Consider the following 24,505-nt stretch of genomic DNA (forward strand, 5'->3'; position numbering starts at 1 on the left):
GTGATCGGCTACTCGCGGGGGGATGGGCTACGACTCGGGGACAACAAGGTAATAGCAGCTCACTTTTCCACAATATTTCATTCTTTTTATTTTTAATTTAATTTTCAGTATTTTATCGTGTGTGTTATTGCAGTGTGCCCCTCAGGCGGCTGGTTACTGCGCTTCAGTTCTTTAAAATGTTTTTATTTCACACGACAAACGCGATGAAACCAACAAACACGAGTCTAAATTCCGTTTCCTGATAAATTAGAGTTTACTGTTCGCTTAGTTTTTATAGTCAAACGTAATATTTTCAGGAAAGATATTTATCAACATAAACGTGTTGAAACCTGTGTTAATAAAGTATTTTAAACTCTGTGGTTGAGAGGTGAGATGATGATGATGATGTAATATCTGAGATTATCTCGTTTCCTTGGTGTTTGTTAAAGTTTGAGAGATTTCCTCGATAATGGTCTTTAAAATGAGTTTGTTTGTTTCCTCAGTAATAACCCAAGTGTAATTTATGTCTGTTCTTAAACAATAAGCGGTTTTAAATGACGGTAGAAGACAGTGTGTGTGCTTTATTTACAGCTGTAATTAGCTGTCATAGCATCTCATCATGACAGTTTTTTAAAAAATATATTTATTAAATATTTAGACGAAACACTAGATGAAGGATCAAAATGTGAGATATTACAGCTCTTAAATTATCTCATCTCATTATCTCTAGCTGCTTTATCCTGTTCTACAGGGTCGCAGGCAAGCTGGATCCTATCCCAGCTGACTACGGGCGAAAGGCGGGGTACACCCTGGACAAGTCGCCAGGTCATCACAGGGCTGACACATAGACACAGACAACCATTCACACTCACATTCACACCTACGGTCAATTTAGAGTCACCAGTTAACCTAACCTGCATGTCTTTGGACTGTGGGGGAAACCGGAGCACCCGGAGGAAACCCACACGGACACGGGGAGAACATGCAAACTCCGCACAGAAAGGCCCTCGCCGGCCCCGGGGCTTGAACCCAGGACCTTCTTGCTGTGAGGCGACAGCGCTAACCACTACACCACCGTGCTGCCCCCTCTTAAATTATTATTATTATTATTATTATTATTATTAAGAAGAAGAAGAAACCTTTATTCGTCACAAGCACAGTGAAATTCATCCTCTGCGTTTAACCCATCTGAAGCAGTGAAAACACACACCCAGAGCAGTGGGCAGCCACACTACAGCGCCCGGGGAGAAGTCAGGGGTTCGGTACCTCGCTCAAGGGCACCTCACGTCTTTGGACTGTAGAGGAAACCCACGCAGACATGCAAAACTCCATACAGAAAGGCCCTCGCCGGCTGCTGGGTTCGAACCCGGCACCTTCTTGCTGTGCTAACCACTACACCACCGTGCCGCTTCCGGTGCCTTCTCATTGCCTGTGGGCCTGGAACCTGTCTCATGGAAAAGGTTGGCATAAAAGTATCCAGAGCTAGCAGAGGATGGTTTTGATCCATCGGCCTCTGGGCAATTCCATGTAAATGTCAACCTCACCATGCAAAAATAAAGCAACATGTAATACATCAAAACCACTCCCAGAGATATCACCTAGGCCTGTATTTTACAGATGTGAATAAGTTGAACCAATTTGTCACAAGAATTGTTCCCTTCGCCTTCACTACTTTAGCTAATGACACAAATAACTTTGATCATGTACAATTCTATATTATTGCCACAAGCCACAGAAATGTATGCTAAAATCCACAAAACAGCAAAACAATAGCCGTCCTAAATATTATTTAATAACTTTGATAGTTTTAGCTGATATTTAGAGAGTTTTTCAAAGGGTTATGGTGGTTAAATTGCTGATTTTCTAAACATATGCCATGTCTATTTCAGACGCGTCACATCCATAACGGAATTTCGTCACATCCATAACGCTGACTTTTCCTTCCGAAACTCTGCATGAAATACAAAATATTTTAAACAAAGATTTTTTAATATTCACCTTGGACCCCTCTATCAAACGGATATCTCCATTTCGACATTAGGTTTACGATTTCACAGAGTTTGATAAAAATGTACAGTCACCCAAGAAAAGTGATACTTTTTCTGTCACATCCATAACGCATCTTTTATTGGCATTTTCTGGCATGCCCTAGATGTACTATGGGAATTGTTCTTGTTCTATCACTTCTCCAGTATGGTACAGCCTTAAAATATGCAACACCTGTTTAAATACTGGGAGACAATAAAACATGCACTGGGTCATTTGTTGCCATTTTGAGTTCAAGTGTCACGTCCATAACGCTGGAATTGCTCCTCTGGGTTACGGGCCCAGCACGCTCCCGCCGTGCCACTCTGCTAACGTCACACCCCAGATGGGACTCGAACCCACAGTCCCTGGCTTAGGAGGCCAGTGCCTTATCCATTAGGGTAATGAGTATTATTAATGGTGGCACTCATTTTCAGACCTGGGAGAAAAGGGACATTTAGTAGAAAACAGTTTAGAAAAAGCTTAAATCTTTTGATGTCAAACTAAAAAGCAAGGCACTGAGTTTCTCAGTCTTTTTGACTCGAGCGCAGAAATTCTGGGAAATTAAACCGAACAAAACTTGATCAAATCTTCCTACACCATAAAGATAAGATAAGAGAGCCTTTTATTATTCCACAAGGGGAAATTTACATTGTTACAGCAGCAAAATATATAAAGAGAACTAGATAGAACTCGACGCCAATGGGATCAACGGGGACGCCTCCGCCTGGTAGACTACACGCCTTATTAAGTTGTGATTTGGGGATGGGCATTTGACCTCACAGTAATCTTGACCTGGTGAAATTACTTGTATTAGCCTTGGAGATATTGTGTTCACAAGGTTTTCAGACAGACATTTGACCTTGTTTACTGTTTTGCTTTTACTTCTGTAAAGCACATTGAACTGCCACTGTGTATGAAATGTGCTATATAAATAAACTTGCCTTGCCTTGCCTCATAGTGACCCCGACCTTAGACCTTTTGATCTCAAAATCTAATCAGTTCATGTTTGTCCCAAAGCGCACAAATGGTGAAAGTTTGGTGAAATTCCTTTCATTAGCCTTTGAGATATCGCGTTCACAAGGTTGCGGGACGGATGGACGCACAGACAGATGGACAACCCGAAAACATAATGCCTCCTGCAGCTTACGGTGGTGGAGGCATAAAAAGATAAGGCAGTGAAGTGCAAAAGTACCAAGTATACAAAAAAGGATATATAAGAAAGAAACTACAAATTTAGAGAGGAAAAAAATGAACAAGTTTGCAGATATATCGCAGTGTTTCCCACAGACCAGGTAGCAATTTGTGGTGCTCCCCTGTGCCGATGAGGGAATCGCGCGCGATGGTGTCGTGGCGGTCGGTGGAGTCGGTCACTGGGGTGTCTGCAAAGTGTTTACAGCAGGCGGTGTTCAAACACACAGTATTTTTCTTCAGAGTCACCTGCTGGGACTATTTTAAAGCTACAAGAAGCATTTGAGATTATTCAGTTCAATCTAAATTCTTTTAAGTTCTTTAAGAGAAGACAGCTAAAACAATTTTTACCAGAACCCTGCCTGGTTTCATTCCTCGACCCAACTTTACATTACAGGGCAGGCCATTAGTTTGCTGGGCTTGATGTTGGTGGAAAACCTGTCTTTTAAATTTATGAAAATTACTCACCAAAATTGAAGTTTAGTTTTTACTAGAGATGCACCGATTGCAATTTTTTGGGCCGATTCCGATTTCCCATGGAGTGTGACCTGCCGATACCGATTTTGGCCGATTCCGATTTCATTTTTTCAAACCACTTCACAGCACACACAAAGACTATTTTCTTTTTATCTTTTCTTTAATAGAACATTCTGCCAGATTTTCAGTAATAAATTTTCAACACCTCAAAGGTTGAAAACAAACAAAAAGACATTGTTCTTTGTAAAATCTTTCTTCATGTTTGGTATTAACATATTAATTCCTGAAATAGGAAATTCACGGGGGCATCGTGGCTCAGGTGGATAAGGCGCCATACCATAAATCCGGGGACCCGGGTTCGATTCCGACCCGAGGGCATTTCCCGATCCCTCCCCGTCTCTCTCTCCCGCTCATTTCCTGTCTCTACACTGTCCTATCCAATAAAGGTGAAAAAAGCCCAAAAAAAATCTTTAAAAAAAAGAAATAGGAAATTCACACAAACATTTTTTCTTTTCCCATCCAATATCTGGCACAAAAACAACTTTCCCCTCATATATTATTTGCCTACTGCTATGGAACACACTTTCATAAGCCTGTTTAGATCTGAAAACTTCTGCCTTATAGAACAACCCATTTCTTCATTCAGTATCAAAATACAAAAATAATTTCCAGTCATACTTATACCATCGCCATTCTATCATCTTTGTCAAATGTGTATTTGTAGAGTAATTTCCAATGGAATCAAGTGCAACCAAGGCTGTAAAACAAACAAAAAGACATTTTTTTTTCTTTCTCTCTTTGTATAAATCTAACTAGATGTTTGGTAATAGGCTAACGTATTAATTCCATGATGGGAAATTCACACAACCACAAACATTTTCTTCCTTTCACATCCAATATCTGGCACAAAAAAATTCACTGTATTTGGATATATAATATAGTGAATATTTTTCTTGTTAACGGCGCGCGCCGGAGCTCGTTAGGCGCGCAGGACTGACGCTGTTCTGCGCAAGCGCAACACAATCGCACTAGAAAGCATGTTCAAGCTGCCAGTGTAGCTGCAGTCTTTTTAGTTGTGAATTACGAGTATTTCCACTTTCATCTATGTGATACACAAGTTTTGATTGGCAGAAAATCGGCATATTTTAATTTTGACCGGCCGGTCGCCGGTCATGGCCAATCACGTGAAAATCGGCCGATTCCGATCGGCAGCCGGTCAATCGGTGCATCTCTGGTTTTTACTTTAGTTTTTTGCCTTTTTGGTGGCAATCTTTCAATCATCCTTTATTTGACATTCAAGGAATAAATTGCAAAAAACAAGCTGGAGGTTTTTATTTTAAATATTGAACTCAACACTTACCTCAACCAATACTAAAATGAAATAAATAGTATAATGTAACAACAAAATAATACTAAAATAAAATATCATAATTAGATGTAAGAAACCACTTAAGGTAACACCAAGGCAATTAACAATAATGAAAAAGCATTACCCTAATTGGTGCAAAGCTTGCATGTCCTATCAGAACATTTAATTCTGCGTGGCTTCCTGAAAAAAAACCCTCAAGTGCCCTATTGTAAGGGAAGTCATTGCTGAAGCGGGATAAACGGGATAATGCAATAAGGCCGGTTCCTCGCGTCAAGCTGCTACTGTCTGCATCAAAATCGGTTTATAGCCTGACTCAGGGATGTCCGTTTCCTGTAAGCCAAGAAGGCTATGATAAAGCTCATCACGAGCATGACGGAGGCTACCTTTTAAAATAAGGGATCGGAAAGTGAATTGGGAAGGACACGCCCCTCTCTGTCTCTGTGTGTGGGTGTGCGCATGCGCGCGTGAACGAGAAGAAAGAGTACTATGAATGAACGAAACGATACGCAACGGAATTATTATTATTTTTTTTAAAATCGCGAGTCTGATTGTGTGGCGCTGCGCCACACAATGGTCTATGTATGGGAAACCCTGTATAGTTCGCATAAGTGTATTACAAAGATGGTATTGCACATGTAAGTATTGCACAGGTATTATTACCCGTATTACCCAGGTGGTAGCGAGCAGTTCGCTGTAAAGTACTGATGCTGATAGTCAGTGCAAACAGGATACGTTCAGAGGGGTTTCTGTGGATGTTGAAGTGATCTAGACAGTATTGTTGATTATTGTGAGGAGCGTCTGATGCTGTGCTTGGTGAGGTGCCGGTTGTACAGTCTCACAGCAGTAGGGAGGAAGGAGCTGCTGTATCTCTCCTTAACACACCGCAGATGGAGGAGCCGGTCACTGAAGGAGCTGCCCAGTGCTGCTACTGTCTCCTGCAGTGGATGGGAGGTGTTTGCTATTAAGGATGACAACTCGGCCAATGTCCTCCTCTGTCCCACTACGTCCACTGAGTCCAGTGCACAGCCCAGGACAGATCCTGCCTTCCTAATCAGCTTGTTCAGTTTTTTCCTTTCTGCTGTTGAGATACTGCTTCCCCAACAGACAACTCCATGGGATATGGCTGATGCCACCACAGAGTCATAAAAAGAGTTCAGAAGTGGACCCTGAACTCCAAAAGCCCTGAGCCTCCTCAGCAGGTGGAGTCTGCTCTGGCCTTTCTTGTACAGGGTGTGTGTGTGATCAGTCCAGTCCAGTTTGTTGTTCAGGTGAACACCCAGGTACTTGTAGCTCTTAACGATCTTGATGTCCTTTCCCTGAATGTTCAGCGGGGTAGGTGAAGAGAACCTCGTCCTGCAGAAATCCACCACCAGTTCCTTGGTTTTACTTGTATTGACCTGGCGGGAGTTCCTTTGGCACCAGTCCACAAAGTTCCTTGTCAGTTCTCTGCACTCGCCATCATTGCCATCTAGGATATAGCCCACAATAGCGGAGTCATCAGAGAACTTCTCTGGGTGACAGGTAGTTGCATTGTATCTAAAGTCTGCAGTGTAAAGTGTGAACAGAAATGGGGCCAGGACTGTCCCCTGTGGAGCCCCTGTGCTGCAAAGAATGGTGTCTGACACACAGTCCTTCAGTCTCCCATACTGTGGTCTGTTTGTGAGATGGTCCACGAGGTAAGATGATGGTCCACCCCTGCGCTCTCCATCTTACTCCTCAGAAGAGTCGGCTGGATGATGTTGAAGGCACTGGATAGGTCAAAGAACATGATTCTAACAGTGCTTCCTGCCTTTTCAAGATGATAGAGAGATCTATGAAGCAGGTAGATGACTGCATCTTCCACCCCGATGCCTGGCTGGTAGGCAAACTGCAGGGGATCCATAGCTGGCCCCACCAGTGTGTGGAGATGTGCCAGAACAAGTCTTTCCAGAGCCTTCATCAGGTGAGAGGTCAGCGCCACTTGTCTATATCCGTTTAACTCAGTGGGGTGTGCGGTTTTTGGTATCGGAACTACGCACAACATCTTCCAAAGGACCGGCACTCCTTCCTGTTCCAGGCTCAAGTTGAAAATGTCTCGCACTATTCCACACAGCTGGTCAGCACAGTGCTTCAGGAGCCCAGGGTTGATGCCATCAGGACCTGCAGCCTTTCTCGCCTTCATCTTACTCGGCACCCTCTTGACTTGTTCTCTGTCGAAGGACAAAGAAGAGCACAGCTGAGTGCTCGGTGTTGCGCATGGAGGTGTGAAGCACCGAGCTGGAGGTCTGTGTGCTGGGTGACGATGACACTGTATTATATTAGTTACTAACGAACCTTTTTTGCTGAACATTTTGTGTTCTAAAGCACAGTCTAAAGTTGAATTGTTTAATGACTAAACCCTGTTATTAATTGTCTTGTGTGTTTACAGGCTTTAGCAGGAACAGGACACGGCCACCACGATGATGAGTGTGAGTCTCATCTCCTCTTCCACACTCGTTTAACCATATAGTCTCGGTCGCACTGTTTAGATTATAGCGCAAGAGTGTAAACCGTTTGCTCCTGAGATTTAATTCGATTCAACCTTCAGTTTCTTCATATCAGACGCTTTTTAGCAGTGGAGGTGTTTTGCTTCGTCATTGCGCATGTCAGAGTATCGTGACGTTTTATCTGTAGTGATGAGATAAATACAAGCCAGAGAGCTTCCTGTCGCTGTGTGTCGTCTACATCCTGTTTGATTTGAACGCACGTTTCATTTACATTTGTCCAGAGAACACATCATCACTCTATCCAAGCTCTGCTGAAATCAAAACAAGCAGTTCGGTGATGTTTTCTCATTCCTGTTCCCATCAACACACTCATGTTGTTCAAGTTGCGTGTGAGAGTTGTTTCAGGAGTGTGTGTGCTGTACACAGGGATGAGAATTTTCCGCCGATTGGCGGATTTCCGACTTTTTCAGACCAAAATGATCGTTTTTGAGATCGATGTAAATCCGTTGAGAAATTTTTTTTGGGGGGGTTATGATTAACGGTCTGTGGTCACCTTATAACGCAGACATCCCAAGTCTCCCGGAAGTTCCGGGAGTCTCCTGCATATTGATAGACGCGAGCAAGAGCGTGCGCGCGCAACATTAAGGTCTGCATCACGCATCTTAGAATGTGCGCGCGCGAGGGTGACTGTGTGCAGTGTTGCCAGATACTGCTGACGTTTTCCAGCCCAAAATATGTTCAAACCCCGCCAAAATGCACTTAAAACCACCCAATCTGGCAACACTGCCTGTGTGCCTGTTCATGTAGCGCATGCCAGACAAAGAGCATCTTGATTGGGTTACTCAGCAAAATAAGCCAATCAGCTTTCAGTGTGGGCGGGCTTTTATCTCTTTTCTCGAGGACCGGAGAGCGCGCGCCCCAAAAAATATATCAATTACATGTCATATATAAGTGTGTATCTTTTATAAATGGGGTTAGCTTATCTAATGTAGCATGTTGGGGAGAATCATAGTATCATATCTATATTTCTGATGAAATTTTAAGTATGATAGTATGTATCACTCTCCTACTTATTGCTCATTTCATAGGGGGGGGGGAATTGCTGGCATGTGCCGCGCAGGAGCGTCTGCCCAAATTTTTTAGGCTGAGATGAACTTATAGTTTTTGATTTAAAAAAAAAAATTTCTAATTTGTAATGCCCATTGTACTACATGCCTGTTCTTTAACTCAAAATCACCATCTTGATCTTCAGATTGACCGTATGGTATCTGTATTACATTACACAACATCCTGTCCAGATAAAACCTCGTTAGTACACACAACAGTTGAAAGGGAAGTGATGAGTGATGTTGAATGTTGCCTGCTTAATATGCAAGAGCTCCTGCTACCATGATAACATCAGAAGAAAGCTTAAGAGAATTATATGATAGAACTTTTTTCTGGTTTGCACTTTATTTTAAAGGATTGGAGTATTCAAAGACATGAATAGCTAAAATGCAGAAATATAATACTGTAGAGCTCGTTTATATTAAAAGGTGCATTGATTTTTTGAAATCATCAAATGTGAATTGATTAAAAACAAGTCTCTTGTACCATATTAATCATTTTCACCTGGGAGTCCACCAAGAAGGGGAATTTATTTCCAAATAAATTGCAAATTCTTGCTGATAAAATTAATGGTTTTGGGGTAAAAAAAAAAAAAATAGCCAAAAATCATTAGCCCTATGGGCCCCGGGCCCCGCCCTGGTTTTTTCAGACTTTTAAAATATTTTTCATTCTCATCCCTGTGTACAGGTGCTGTGCAGGCGAGCCAGCCGGTGGATCAGAGCAACTCAGAGTGTGAGGTCACTGAGGTTTTTCTCCACCGCTGGATCTTCAGGATCAGATGAGCCATATATAGCAGTTTCGTCTCACCCTGCAGGTAAAACGCACAACACGAGAGTCCGTGACAGACTGATATCACTTGGACCGAACACTGTAATGTTTACTGTAAGAACAGTAGTATGGTGTGTCTTCATCCCACTGTTTATCAAAAAAAAAGTCTGTGAATAAGAGCGAGCAATAACAAGGATGCTACAGATGTGAAATATCTCTTCAGGTTTACAAACAGCATGCAGTTTTTTAAAATGCTTCTTAGCCAGGCTAAAGAATACGAATCTGAGTTGAGTGTCAGTGCAGTGGTGACAAGAATGTGCACAAAAAGCCGTCTAGTTCAGAGTTTATTATTGAGCTGTGATTACTGTATCAGTCGTGTAGGGTGTGTTTAAGGTGTTTGTTTTTAAATTGCATTTTTATTATTTCTTACTAACACAAATAATGTGGGAAATTATGCAGAAATTATTAACAGGGTGTGTGCGTGTGTGTGTGTAGTGGGCCCCAGAACGGTGTGGCCCGATGAGACCATGGGTCCGTTTGGCCCTCAGGATAAACGCTTCCAGTTGCCGGGTAACGTGGGTTTTGACTGTCACCTGGGCGGGATGGGTGAGGAGGAGCAGGCAGCACTGACCCAGAACACGGTTCCTGATGTCCTCACGGCACCGTCCAACAGCGAGAGACACGAGTTTGTGCTGGCACAGTTTATCACTGAGTACCAGGTGAGCAGCATCCTGTGTGTTCATGTCACAGTAATCACTACTACAGCATGAAGCGAGGCTGTGGGCGAACTGCCACGGGTCCCGTGCTGTAGGTTCATGCAGCCAATCAGCGACTGCCGTGTCACGTGATGCCCAGATAGTTTAGAGCTCCACTGGGTTAATAGATAGTTTTCACATGACGTCACAGAGTCGGGGATTCCCTAGTGGCGGCCATCTTGTGGGTCAAGCTTACTGTACGGATAAGTTTCAGTTTAAATCGGAAAAAACAGTTTAGATTGGAAGCTGCGCACATTTGCGCAGCTCGCTCAAATGTGCGCAGCTTTCCGATTTAAACTGTTTTTTTTTCTCATCCTTATACTTCCTGTTTCATGGACTGTAACGGATTTGCTTATTTAGTAATTTTAATACAGAATTTACTTTGAAATTATAATCAGACGCTCCAACGCCCCCCCTAAAAAAAATCGGATCTGCGCAGCCATGAAAAAGGCGGCATCTGCCAAAAGGCGCGCTGTTTGCATCCCAATGCATAACATTCAACAGTCTATTTAATGCTAGAATATATAAAGTTGTATATATCAGACAGCCTTTAAAGTTTGATGAAGTCAGTTTCAGGCTTTGGCAGCCCTGCATAGTCACTTGAAAATGCATCTTTGTCCACTTCGTAGGGGTCAATTCCCCCAATCAAGGCCAGTTTGGCTGCATACTGTTGTCGTGAGGTGTCATCTAATGTATCTGTATACTTCTGTTTGCTTGATTTTGCCGATATTGATCTTTATTTTAGAAAACTGACTATATAACTTCATAAATTTGTCCGAGATAACGTAGCCGGTAATGGCGATGGTCCGTTTTGTTTGACCCACAAGATGGCAGCTGGAGGGCGTTCCCCGGAATGCCGTGACGTCAGTGAAAACTATCTATAGATTCTCATCCATTCTGGTGCCATTTCTGTAATACATGTTACAGACTCGGTTGCAGGTGTAATGAACGTAAACGAAGCGGATTATTTACTGTGTCATTATTTTTCTGCTAAAGTACACTACCGTTCAAAAAGTTTGGGGTCACTTTGAAATGTCCTTATTTTTGAAAGAAAAGCACTGTTCTTTTCAATGAAGATCACTTTAAACTAATCACAGGGATGTGATTTGGGGCTGGTGAAATTATCTGAAAATTTTAGCTGGGGGTCTGGGGGCCACAGGCCCCCAGCTGGTCCAGGGCAGTGGCCTGGTGGGGGGACAAGGGGGGAAGCCCCCCGAAGCTCCTGGGTTCTGGGGTTTTCTGACTTAAAAATTGGACTAAAATGGCAAGCAAACACAGGAAAAAACTTGTCATGATTAACAAATTCAAGCCAATTTAATGGTCAACATGCAACTCTGACACACACACACACACACACACACTTGCTCACTCTCACGTGCGCACACACACACACACACTCGCTCACTCACTCTCGCTCACACACTTTCTCACTCACACACTCTCTCACTCACACACACTCTCTCTCTCTCTCTCTCTCTCTCTCTCTCTCGCTCACACACACACACCCCAAAGAACCAGCGCGAGCAGGGCCCGCTAGCCCTGCGCCTTGTGACGTAATTCGCCCCGAGGCGAGCCGCGGTTTTTCTCCAACCATTCCCAACGGAACTTTTTTTTTTTTTTCACTATTCTGTCGATTTCTTTAACTCGATTTGCATCTTTACGCTCGATCACGGAGGCTGCCATCTTTCAACTCTTTGTTTGAAGCGAGCTTACGTACAGCTATCTAACAAGCGCGTTCATTGGTTGTTACAGAGCGATGAGCCAATCACGTACCTCGTTTCATCTCATTGACGTAATTACGTCATTTACGCCAGGGCTCGAAATTAACTTTTTTTCTTTGTGTCCCCCAGTGGTCCCGAATTCTGTGTTGTATTGTCCCGAATGGAAGCAATAGTGTCCCCATTTTTTTCCTCTCTGAAATAACCAGTGGTTAATATTATCATATGAAGTCTCATCTCATTATCTGTAGCCGCTTTATCCTGCCCTACAGGGTCGCAGGCAAGCTGGAGCCTATCCCAGCTGACCACGGGCGAAAGGCGGGGTACACCCTGGACAAGTCGCCAGGTCATCACAGGGCTGACACATAGACACAGACAACCATTCACACTCACATTCACACCTACGCTCAATTTAGAGTCACCAGTTAACCTAACCTGCATGTCTTTGGACTGTGGGGGAAACCGGAGCACCCGGAGGAAACCCACGCGGACACGGGGAGAACATGCAAACTCCACACAGAAAGGCCCTCGCCGGCCACGGGGCTCGAACCCAGGACCTTCTTGCTGTGAGGCGACAGTGCTAACCACTACACCACCGCGCTGTCCATCATATGAAGTTACTATTATATTTGTAACTATGCGATTTTGAACCCTTTATATCATTTTTACAATAAGTCACAAGACACAAGTGACACATGTCCTATACATCATCTACTTCAAAATTACAGTTATTGCATTTTCAGTTTATTAAACTTTGGCGATCTCACTGTATGAATAGATACCCGTTTATTTAAAGGGGCCAATTAGCTCATTCAGAAAATGTTTCAACTCCCTACATCTGCAGTACACTTTAGTTGAAAATAAGACCCCTTTTATGTTCATTTCATCTACTTATACCTTGAATATCTGTTGGCACTTATAAGGCCAACTTATAATTTTCACCATTACCGTTATCCATTTTTATGAACTTTCCGTTATCCATTTTTATGAACTTTCCGTTATCCATTTTATGAACTTTCGCTGCTGGGTGCAAATGTTAGCAACATCAGCATAGTGGCAGGTCCGAGCCTAGTTGTGCTGCTGACTGACTAAACTTTCTGAACTAGAAAGACACCAAGAAAACTCACTTACGCTACGTTCACACTGCAAGGCTTGATGCTCAATTCCGATTTTTTTGTGAGGTCGTTCACATTAACAAATATATGCGACTTGTATGTGATCCTCAGTATGAACGAAAAGCGACCTAAAAGTGTTCCGCATGCGCATTGCAGGATACGACGACGTCACACGCAGTGAGCATGGCCAGTGTTTACGGAAGTAAAACCGCCCGGTTGCGGTATGACCCATCCAATCTAGCTTGAATAGCTGCATCCCCCCAAATGGAAATCAGCTCCCTAACCTCTGCGTCCTTCCATTGAGAAGATTCAGAACCTTCACAGCCCGAAGCGTCCCTCGCATTGATGTCATGCGCAGATACGTTTTTTGAACTGGGGGGGGACAAAGCTGCCAGCAAACCAACCCCAACCCCGATATGCCTGTCAAACTTGTTGTGGGTTACCATAGCAACCAAGCTCGAGCTCGCAACCTGTGCAGTCTGCGCAGCTCAACCAACCGAATATCAGTCTTTGTTTTGTTTTATGTGAGTTGTTGCAACTATGTGTACACTGCTGTGCACCTCAATAAACCGAATGGTAATTAGTCTTTTGATTTTTCCGTGAGGTTTGCCTTATGCAAAGAAAGACAGCATAGACGTTTTTTCCTCCCTATAAGTGGGGGGGACCGAACGAGGTGAATTTAAATATGACTCGTCCCACCCTCTATCTGCGCCCGTGATTATGCGCCATGTTGTTGTAACTTTTTTTGAGAGACCCGCCGCCTACTTCAGCGCAGAATAGTGACGTTTGTGGCTTGTTGATGACGTGAAAGTCGGATGAATGCGACCTGGCGGTTCAGACTGAAGTCGCATATGAAAAGAGCGGATAGGAATCGGAATTAGCACCACATATCCAAACGGCCTGGGTCGGATTTGAAAAAATCGGATCTGTGTCGTTCATATTGTCAATAAAAGATCGGATACAGGTCACATATGGGCGAAAAGATCGGATTTGAGTCACTTCAGCCTGCAGTGTGAACGTAGCCTTATTCTGTTGAACGCTATCTTCCGTCAATATCATCCACATCATTCCTGTTGTATTTTATAACGTGTCTAACAGTGTTCATTAAGTTCATTCAGTTGCTATAGCGTTGCCTGCAGACCAGGCGATGACACTTTGGATCCTGAAGGTCCCGGAGACGTTATGTCTGGGCTTTCAGTTTCTTCCCCGCGGTCGGTCCGCTTCAACCACTTCAGCATTTTTGTTCTGGCAAGAGTCGGCGCAGCGTGTGCGGTAGCAATTCCATTCCAAGTCCATAAAATGCGCGGCCGAAGATTCTAGAACAGAATGCGCTGCTCTGTAGCCTACGGATGCAGGTGCATCGAAAGTGTAGCTACTATGTATTTTTCGCTGTTAACGTTTTAAAATTAAAATTGACAAATTAGGTGAGTGTCTACGTATGTGTTACGGCTTTGTAAATAATATTAATGTAGAACTTTTTTTTCTAGATCTATTTTTTTCCATTGTCCCGGGATTGTCCCAGATATGATAATTTTGTGTCCCGATGACATTTTTTATGGTCCCCGGGACATCGGGACACCGTTAGTTTCGAGCGCTGATTTACACAATTACGTCATTGAGATGAAACGAGGTACGTGATTGGCTCATCGCTCTGTAACAACCAATGAACGCGCTTGTTAGATAGCTGTACGTAAGCTCGCTTCAAACAAAGAGTTGAAAGATGGCAGCCTCCGTGATCGAGGCGTAAAGATGCAAATCCGAGGCTGCCATCTTTCAAACAAAGTCGGAACGAATAGGATACGAATGTGGATGAGGGAAAAATCGGAAAAAAAATTTTCTTCAAGTTTTGAGGTGAAAAAAGTGGAATTCCGCGAATTCACGGAAAAATCACATCCCTGTAATCAGAAATCCACTCTATACATTGCTAATGTGGTAAATGACTATTCTAGCTGCAAATGTGTGGTTTTTGGTGCAATATCTCCATAGGTGTATAGAGGCCCATTTCCAGCAACTCTCACTCCAGTGTTCTAATGGTACAATGTGTTTGCTCATTGCCTCAGAAGGCTAATGGATGATTAGAAAACCCTTGTACAATCATGTTAGCACAGCTGAAAACAGTTGAGCTCTTTAGAGAAGCTATAAAACTGACCTTCCTTTGAGCAGATTGAGTTTCTGGAGCATCACATTTGTGGGGTCGATTAAATGCTCAAAATGGCCAGAAAAATGTCTTGACTATATTTTCTATTCATTTTACAACTTATGGTGGTAAATAAAATCGTGACTTTTCATGGAAAACACAAAATTGTCTGTCTGGGTGACCCCAAACTTTTGAACGGTAGTGTACGTTTGGAGGAGAAACTGAAAGTTGATAGACTGAGCACATGTTGTCCAAAGTACAAATTACACAAAAGGACCAATGATAAAAAGCATCAGTTTAGTGTTTTGATATTCAGATATGAAACAGTTCAGATTGAAATGAGAGTAATGTATTTGTGATGTTCTTCACTGCGCCACCAGCCATTGACTATCATGGATAAAGGAGGTGTGTGTGTGTTTTTACAGACTAAGGAGGCGTCAGTATGGACTCAGAGAGTCTGCAAAGCGGAGGAATATTTTACTCACTGTGATGTGGAATGTTCTGTGCATTCCTGTCCCGAGCTGCTGAAACAAGGTGAATTGTACGCTCGCTCACGCACACACACCAATAGCATGTCCCCAACTGTTTGATTCCTCCAGTGGTTACGTTAGACTTTTTCATTGTCCGTCATTTTGACAGACAGGGTCGTAAATATTCCGTCATTATTATCTGTCATTTTATTTTAACTTTTAAATGACAATGTATATAGGCTATAAATGCTATATATTTAATAACTTGTGTTTTCATGGACTCATTTTCATTTAAAAATTAATTCACAGAACAAGCTTGTGTTATTTAATCATTTATTTATGATGCAAAAAGATGAACAGAGATTCTGACGTTCGGTCACTTGTGAACCCATTTTCCCTCCGCTAAAAACATTGCGGCTGTTGTGCCTTAACGGGCATATGAACAATGTTATTTTACAACGTAGCAAGACAATTGCAGTTCAAATATGAACAGTCCACTACAACGATTTAAGTGACAATCTAATCTGACCTGTTTGCGTGAGCTCAAACCTTCCTTCTGGCCCGCATGGATTTAAATTGGGAGCTCGCTTGTGCATAATCAGAGTCGTCAATGGAGACTGCTGCCGAGGCAATTGTCATTAAATTTTGCGTCTTTGCCTCGGACAGACGACTTCTCATTGACGTTTTAATTTCATTCTGAAGGCTGAACCCGCGCTCTGCTGCGACACTGGAGACTGGAATAACAAGCGCCACTTCAGCCAAAGTTCTGAAGTCGAGAAACATTTCTCCCAGGGAAGTGATCAGAAGCCGGCAAGAGCCTCTGAAAGTTGGATTTCCCGACCCTGCTAGTCCTGTCTTCATAGGGAGGAAATCCTGCAGCATGCGGTCTTTCTGCACCAGTGGTGCAGCTGCACCCCGCGGTGACCCGTAGTGGGCTGACACGGAAGGTCTTAAATAAAACGAAGTTATGTTTAAATGTTAGTTTGTCTACCCGTGCTCTCATTAAAATGATAGTTTAGCAGATATTCGAGCAGTGATGTTCCTAAGCTTGCTGGGGAAGAATACAATAAATCGACATTTGTTTCATTTTAAAAACAAGAAAACAACTAGCCTAAATGAGCGCTATTGTACAGGCAGGGAAACGACACAAACAACCCAATGCATCTCTTTTTTTTAATAGCAAAAATGACGTGTCTTCTGCAGAGAAGGGAAACATTAATCCATCTCACTGTGCTAGTGGTTAGAAAAGTGAGAGCGCGGTCAGGAGCACGATGGGCGGAACAGCCTTGCGCAGTGGCTACAGTGTATACATGAGCAGCCGATGCACTGAACATCAAGACTGCCGCAACGTCGGCTCAGATTGAAAGTGACGGCAGCGAAGACTATGTATACTGTATGTAAGAAAACTCTGCCACAACTTGCCAATCATTTCAATTGTGTGTTTCATTATTGTTATTGGTAATGGTAACCATCCGTCAATGACGGACAATTGTCGGTTAACGCGACCTATGGATTCCTCTTACACTGCAAGTTGGCAGTGATGAATATTTTTATAGTTACATTTAATATCTATGAAGTATGTTAGTTCCTGTTTTCACTGGCGTTATAGCAGCTATAAACAGTCGTTCCCTCACTCTTTATTCTCTGTTGAAGTTAAGCCAGAAAAACCCAGCAGCTTGTCATGTTAGAGAAACCATAAACTACTCTGTCCTGAACATATCAGAAAACTTCACCATACCAGCGTGTTTTTCATGAGCTGCTGCTATCGAACGTTTAATCAACACCTTCTGACCAATCGCTATCCAGAATTCTACACCACTGTGGGATAATGATCAGGAATCGCTCTGAAGATTCTGTATGAATGAAGGTGTGTGAGAGGATGATTGATTTTTATTTTTCTGCATCTCCCCACACAGAGTTAAAATCATTTTTTCCGGCTCTTCCTGTCAGTGCCATCACTGTAGTGACGATAAAGCAGAAAACAACCATGACGGAGGCAGACTTGAAAACACAACAGCTGCTGGATAACGTGAGTCTGACTTTCTCTAGTGGTATAATATACATTTATTCATGGGGAAACATTTTAGCTTTTTGCTGTTATTTATAAGAAAAACGGTGTGTGTGTGTCTAGTTTATTAATGGTGCTAAAGAGATATGTTTCCTGTTGTGGAGAGGTGGTTACTGGGCCGACTTCATCAACCCCTCGTCTGGGAGAGCTGTGAGTACTGACGTTAAAATCGCTGTCCTGGAGGTTCAGGAACCTTTTGCCATATTTCTACACTTTCATGTGATCACTATTTAATGCCTGTGTAATAATTTTTTTTTCAATGTAAAAAAAACCCTTGTCCATCAGTATTTCGGGGAAGAGTTACAGGACCCGGTTCTCCAGGCGGATCAGCGCCATCACTCCGGGTTCCACATTGAAGACGTGGCGGCCTGCAGACTCACCGTTCATGTCCTGAGCGATGCGCGTGCCTTCGCAGGGACGCTGATCACTAACGCGCCATCCGGCAGCCTCATCATGCAGCGGCTCAGAGGACACACGCCCAACATTGCAGTGTGATGGACACTAACGTAGGTCTGCTACTGACTCGAGTGTGGGGAGATTTAATTCAAACTGTTATTTATTTACATCCTGATAGTTGTGGCATGTCTGATTAAAGGGTGACGTCACCCAGATATGCACTGACAATTCTGTTTTACCAAAGTTTAAGGGAGTTAATTAATGCTACCTGGATTTTAGAGGTGATGTGGTGCTTCAGTGAGAGTCCTTATTCAATCAAGGTTGTTATACAATGGAGTTTAATTCACAGTGAGAAATTGTACAAGTCACACAGAGGTGCTAAATTGTTATTGCCTGAGAGAAGTACAAGAAACTCTCATGACAGTCTTAATAATTTCACAGCATGATTATGTACAGTGAGGAGAAAAGCCAAAGTGTCATTCTGTCATTGATTTCAGGGTCTTGACTTGAGGTAAAATGTCCTCCAGACTCTCAGCACCTGCACACACAGATTTATCTCACTAGGTTCTGGAGCCACAAAAGTAAGAGCTTTATCCTGGTCAGACTACATGCACACACACTTCCAAAAGTATTAGAATAGCGAGGCCAATTCTACTCTTTTCACTTAAAAAAGGGGGCGGTCTGCCACCACAAGTGCTGTGTTAAGCTGTTTACCCTGTCAATTTAAATATCAGGAAATGAAAGGTAAATATCTGAGCTATAGTCTCAAACATCTTCAGTGTATAGCAGAGGGTTTGGTGTTCCTAAACTTTTGGTGGGCCCCTCCAAAAGTTTAGGAACAGTGTTCCAATGCTTTTGGAGGGGCCCTCCAAAAGCATTGGAACACCAAACCCTCTGCTTTGCTCTACACTGAAGATGTTTGAACTCGAATGCAAAACCAACCTGGCCTTGCGGTTCCAATACTTTTGGGGGCTTGTTCAGTTGGTCGGGTTCAATGCCCGAACTGATGATCACATCAGTTTTTCTTTGGCTAATCAGACACAAGGTACGCCACCACTCTTGCCGGAGCAGTTGGAGGTTAGGTGCCTTGCTCAAGGGCACTTATGTCAATCCTGCTAGTCTGGGGAATCGAACCAGCTGGAGATTTTATTTTAGTGTGTGAAAATCCCAAGAGATTAGCCAACTACATAAAAGTGAATTGTAATATGTATGATTATACACACACAATTACTCTCCATCATGTTCCTGTGTGTATACGTACCCAGTGTGTTGAGCAGCTCGAGGACCAGCGAGTGAAATGCAGGAAAGAATTCCTCATGTTCCCTCAACTTCACTATAATGCTGACAAAGACAGTAGAAATAGTTGGTCATGGGCTTCAAGGATGTTTTTCCTTCCCCAAAAAAACCCCAAGTCAAAATAACTTTCTGTACGTGATAAATATTGCCCCTATTAACTAATCTCACACGCAGGAAACCCTTGGGGGTTGAAAACTTTTGCCCTTAACTGCTGATCAGTGTTAAAGTGCATATCACGGGTAAATTCAGGAGCAAGATCAATGTAATTCTCCTATTTTATATTAAACTTTGGTGAAATATCTGTCGCATTCTCTGCAATTTTTTTTTCCTTGAGTAATAACAGAAAAATTCAGTTGAAAATCAAGCCATTTGATGCGAATTGGTCCGCCTCTGAAAAAACTTGCCATTTGGATTTCCCGGCAAACGTTGATTTGTGGGACGCCTCCCTCTACGGCAGCGCTGGTTTGTTCATGAGAAAATGACCTGGTGGTTTTCTGCAAATTTCTTCACGTAATTATTAAAAATGGTTAACAGATGTATCGTAGGAGGGTGTAGCAACACCAGTCTTGATGGGATTAGTACTCATTGTTTCCCAAAAGACCGGACAATGAGCGAGAAATGGGAGCGCTTGGTCTACACAGGCTGTGCACTGAAACCGTGCAAGCTGCTGCAGATGTCAGGAATCTGGCTCCAGACTCCCTTGGGATTTTTCCAGATGTGTTTTATTTTTTTCTGCTGACGGCCTTGTGTAAAGGGACATACTTTCATATTTAAAAAAAAAAAAAACGAAATTGGTCCAGAATTTGCACTTTAAAATGAGACCACCATAATTTTAAAACTTTTCCCACCTTTAACGTGACTGCTAAGCTGGTTGTACAAGTCTGTACACCCTTAAACTAATACTTTGCTGAAGCACCTTTTGATTTAATTACAGCATTCAGTCTTTTTGGGTTCACAGCTGCCATCACTTAAAATGGCTGATTAACCCCAAATAAAGTTCAGACATTTACTCAGTTGCATCCTCCAGCAAAAGCCGGAGATGGGTGGAGAAAATATGGGACAACAGTGGCATTAACGAGAACTGGACGTCCCTCCAAAATCGATGATGACAAAAACTGGTCAGGGAAGCTGCCGACAGCAATTTCTGGCAAGTATTGCTTGTGTACTACATGTGACAATCTACCGTATTCTCCATATGTCTGGACTATGAGGTAGGTCGCAAGATGGAAGCCTTTTCTTACAAACATCCAGGCCTGACAATTTTGCAAAAAAAAAAAAACAACCCACAAGCATGTGGGGAAAGTGTGTTCTCTAGTTTGACGAAACCAAGGTTGAACTTTTTGGCTACAATTCCAAGAGGTACGTTTGGTGCAAAAACACTGCGCATCACCAAAAAAAACCCCATACCCACGGTGAAGCATGGTGGTGGCAGCAGTTGTTTTTCTTCAGCTGGAACAGGGGCTTTAGTCAAGGTGGAGGGAATTATGAACCGTTCTAAATACCAGTTAATTTTGGCCCAAAACCTTCAGGTGTCTGATAGAAAGACGAATTTCATCTTTCAGCACGACAAGAACCCCAAGCGTACATCAAAAAAAGAATGGCCAAGCCAGAGCCCAGACCTAAATCCAATTGAAAATCTGTGGGGTGACCTGAAGAGGGCTGTGCACAAGAGACGCCCTGGCAATCTGGCAGATTTGGAGCGCTTTTGCAAGGAAGAGTCGGCAAATATTGCCAAGTCTAGATGTGGCAAGCTGAGAGACTCCGACCCAAAAAGCCTGAATGCTGTAATTAAATCAAAAGGTGCTTCAACAGAGTATCAATTTAAGGATGTGAAAGCACACCAAAACTGTGTGTGTGTGTACCTGTCTATGTCACTGGTTCCAAGCAGCTCATGTGGGTTTTGATAAGCACCACCTTGGGTCATGATTCTCGCCACCGTATTCACCACGTCACTCGGGGGCGCTCCGTCATCTAACACACACAGCGAAGACCGACGGAACATCAGAAATGTCAGCATTAGTTTCTGAAATCTTAACGCGCTTGAAATCCTTCAAAGCACTGCAGCAGGCAAGCGTCCCAAATTACTGAATCATGGAGGATACAGTGTTCATACAATCCCATCACTTCTTACACAGTTCAGCACACCTCGAGCTACTTTAACAAGAGGTTCCAGCTGAAGGATTTACGGTTACTATAGTTACAGACAGCACGTCTCGATCACACACCCATGTCCAGGATGTCGCGGAGGTTCCTCATGACGTTGTTCATCTCCGCCAGCCGAGTGTAAACCTTGTTCATCCTCAGATAAACACCGCGCAGACTCGGAACGTCAAACAGCTTCTGGAAGTGAGATACCATCGCCTGCAGGGTGGGCTTCGTGGGTGTGCGCAGCACCTACACACATTTTGTTTCTCTGTTTCAGTATGAAATGTCAAGTAAATAATTTAATGTTAAAAAAAAAAAAAAGGCATGATTTACATTTTAGGTCAAAGGACAAGCAGCAAAGGGATTATGTTTATTACTCAGGAATCCAGAACTATTTTAAGATGAATATTATCCTGGTATGTTACGTTTAATTATTGTTGCTGCTTATATTTTAAAGTTTAAATCACGAGTTCTAAGCGTGTGTAAAAATAAAGCCACCTTGTCATCTGGGGCAGTCTCATCCAGCAGCGTGTCCACCATGAGTATCACGTCCTCCACCTTCACACACTCGGACTGATGACACGCTCCGTCCTGCAGCTGCCACGGCAGCAGCCTCTTCACGAGCCTGCTCACAGAGCAGTGCAGATCCTGACAGAGGAGACATTAGTGCTAAGTGGAACCTTTAACATGATGGAGTTTCAGTAGAACACTAAATATGTTACGGTGCGAGACTGACGGGCAGAGCGCGGAGCTGTTGGCTCCACATCTCGAGCGTAGGGACAATCTGCTCCAGCTTTGAGCCTGCGTCATCAGGGCCCCTCAGCAACGCCAGTGGAGCTCTCGGATTGGTCAGGATGGCCGTGATGTCATTAAGGACCTGTCAGACAAAACATAACGCTGAACTCACTGTGATTTCCAGACAAGGGCTCAGCAATACGATATCATTACTGTAGTGTTATGATATCACAATATTTGTGTAAGTTTTTTTTTTTAATTTAAAGAAACAATTATGATGTATAATGTTTTAGTCACATCATCCACCTTGAATCCAAACCATTACACAAAGATCAAGAAAATCATAAACTATTTTTGTGGACTGTTCTCTGTGACTGACTAAAGAGAGTAAAAGTGTGACCTTCTCAAGTCTGAGCGCTGAATCAGCCTCTCTACAGCGCGCTTTAACAGCAGCCACGACGTGACCGACGTCCTGCACCTTCAGCGCTGAGCAGATCTCCTAAAACATCACGTCAATAGGACAGGGATCCCAGCAGTAATTGAAAAAAATAGAGGAATGTAAGAAACTATCAGCAGGGGTCAAGGGGGCTGCAAGCCCCTGAAGCTGTTGAGATTTTAACATTTAAAGATGCTATAGAACACATTTTTTACATAGATTTAACATAGAAAAGCAACAGAATTTAACAATAATGTGTATCTGTTTGATGCCATATTTTGTAATCAATGACGTAAGTGGCAAAAAAAAAAAATTGTTATTTATAAAAATTAGATGAAAATGTAGCTTTGAAAAAATATACTTCTAACCTGGACACTGTTCCGCTATCTCTTTTATGGACGATATCTTTTTTCCACGACATATTCAGGGCTGTAAAATTGTAAAGAAGAAATCCGAGGAAAAGGGGGGGGGGGGGGGGGGTGTGTCTGGGGGGCACAGCTCCCCAGCATAAGCCGGACACCAAGCCATTTTAGGTGTTATACGGTGTATTCTGAGCATTTCCTGCAAGTAAAAAATTGATCTCAACAAGTAAATATTTGACTAGTCTTGGTCTTCATTTTGCCATACAAAATACCCTAATCAACAGTTTTCTCTTTTAAAATGAAAGATCCATGGTAAAATACCTTGAAATATCTAATAAGTGCCTATGTATTTTATCTCTTAATCAAAATAAAGTTTAAAAAAAAGTGTAAATAATTTAAAGAAATGTTAATAAAAGAAAACTTTGATAAGCCTTTCAAAATGACTTTGTGAAAAATCATGCTCAATATTAAGTGAGAGATACCTGTTGTCTTCCAAATTACACTTAATTCTTGGAAAAAGCCAGGACATAATACAAGAATCTGTCACAATGTCTTGTCTACAGAGCAAAAGTTTAAAAAAAACTAAATGTTTCTTATCTAATATATTATTTACATCTTTTCTTTTACTTCTAGTGCAGCGGTTAATTGCATATTTCATAAGAATCCTTCAAATGGTGACAAGCATGAAATTCTCCACAAATATGCTTTAATGTCCTCTCTTTTAGAAAAGGGTCCTGGCCACGCCAAAATTCAAGATGGCTGCCCGAATGTGACAATTTTTTGTTATTTTCCCCTCTTTTCTGAAATTTAATTTTCCAAGTGAACCATGTTTATGCTCTTATATGCTAATTTTACAGATTTTGTTGTCTCGGATATAAATTTAAGAAGGTTAGCCTTCAATGTGGTGCCCAAAATGGCTGCTACTGTAGATGAGGCGAGGCTCGAATTATTTGCCAGGAAACAACGACCTTATGAGGCCATCCCGCCAACCAAAGCCGCTCTTCTCCAACCATACCAAGCGTGCTGCCTACCAGGCCGGTTGTGTGTGGGGCCAGGCAACCCTGTGTCAGCCTGAACCTGAGAGTCCTGCTGACTGGGGATGGCAGAAGTCTGGTGAACAGTGGCACGTTTTCTGGACGGCCAATGCTCCCATAGCCAAGAGCTGTGAGCAACTGACCAAATGTGGTTGCAAAACCAGCTGCCGTGGTAGATGCAAGTGCTTCAGGCTGGGCCTTGTGTGCACAGCACTCTGCTCCTGCAAATGTGAACTGTAGATAAATTTTGCGCATTGATTTTGTTTGTCTTTTGGTGGATGGCATGCGTTGTCAGACCATCACTTTTGGGATTATTGTGACTTCCTACAGCCTAAAGGTTTTTATATAGTTGCAAATAAGTTAGAGTTAAGTTAGTCATAAGTTAGAGTTAAAGTGTGTTTTAGAGTTAAGTGGTGTTTTAGAGTTAAGTTAGTCATAAGTGTTTTATAGTTATAAG

General features: G+C 42.7%; 2 protein-coding genes across 6 annotated transcripts in view; one reads left to right on the forward strand and one right to left on the reverse strand.

The window, feature by feature from the left end:
• mmadhca (metabolism of cobalamin associated Da) lies at nt 1-19,637 on the forward strand. Its single transcript, XM_060911673.1, has 8 exons — nt 1-48; nt 7,449-7,488; nt 9,301-9,427; nt 9,877-10,100; nt 15,532-15,640; nt 17,493-17,605; nt 17,708-17,794; nt 17,930-19,637. Exons 2-8 carry the CDS (start codon nt 7,480-7,482, stop codon nt 18,137-18,139), a joined length of 879 nt encoding a protein of 292 aa, XP_060767656.1. The 5' UTR covers nt 1-48; nt 7,449-7,479; the 3' UTR covers nt 18,140-19,637.
• The window catches only part of cep70 (centrosomal protein 70), a 19,068-nt gene continuing 12,924 nt past the window's right edge, over nt 18,362-24,505 (reverse strand). For 3 of the 5 annotated variants that reach the window (XM_060911669.1, XM_060911670.1, XM_060911667.1), the window contains exons 11-16: nt 22,617-22,715; nt 22,218-22,358; nt 21,980-22,129; nt 21,562-21,730; nt 21,199-21,307; nt 18,901-19,381 (exon numbers count right to left, since the gene is read on the reverse strand). In XM_060911669.1, the coding sequence (XP_060767652.1) occupies nt 19,216-19,381; nt 21,199-21,307; nt 21,562-21,730; nt 21,980-22,129; nt 22,218-22,358; nt 22,617-22,715 (834 nt within the window). In that variant the 3' untranslated portion in view covers nt 18,901-19,215. Of the gene's footprint in view, nt 18,579-18,900; nt 19,382-21,198; nt 21,308-21,561; nt 21,731-21,979; nt 22,130-22,217; nt 22,359-22,616; nt 22,716-24,505 lie in introns of those variants that run through there. The other 2 variants (XM_060911671.1, XM_060911668.1) reach the window with 1 other exon arrangement.

Source organism: Neoarius graeffei, chromosome 27, assembly GCF_027579695.1.
Source record: "Neoarius graeffei isolate fNeoGra1 chromosome 27, fNeoGra1.pri, whole genome shotgun sequence".
Taxonomy (NCBI): domain Eukaryota; kingdom Metazoa; phylum Chordata; class Actinopteri; order Siluriformes; family Ariidae; genus Neoarius; species Neoarius graeffei.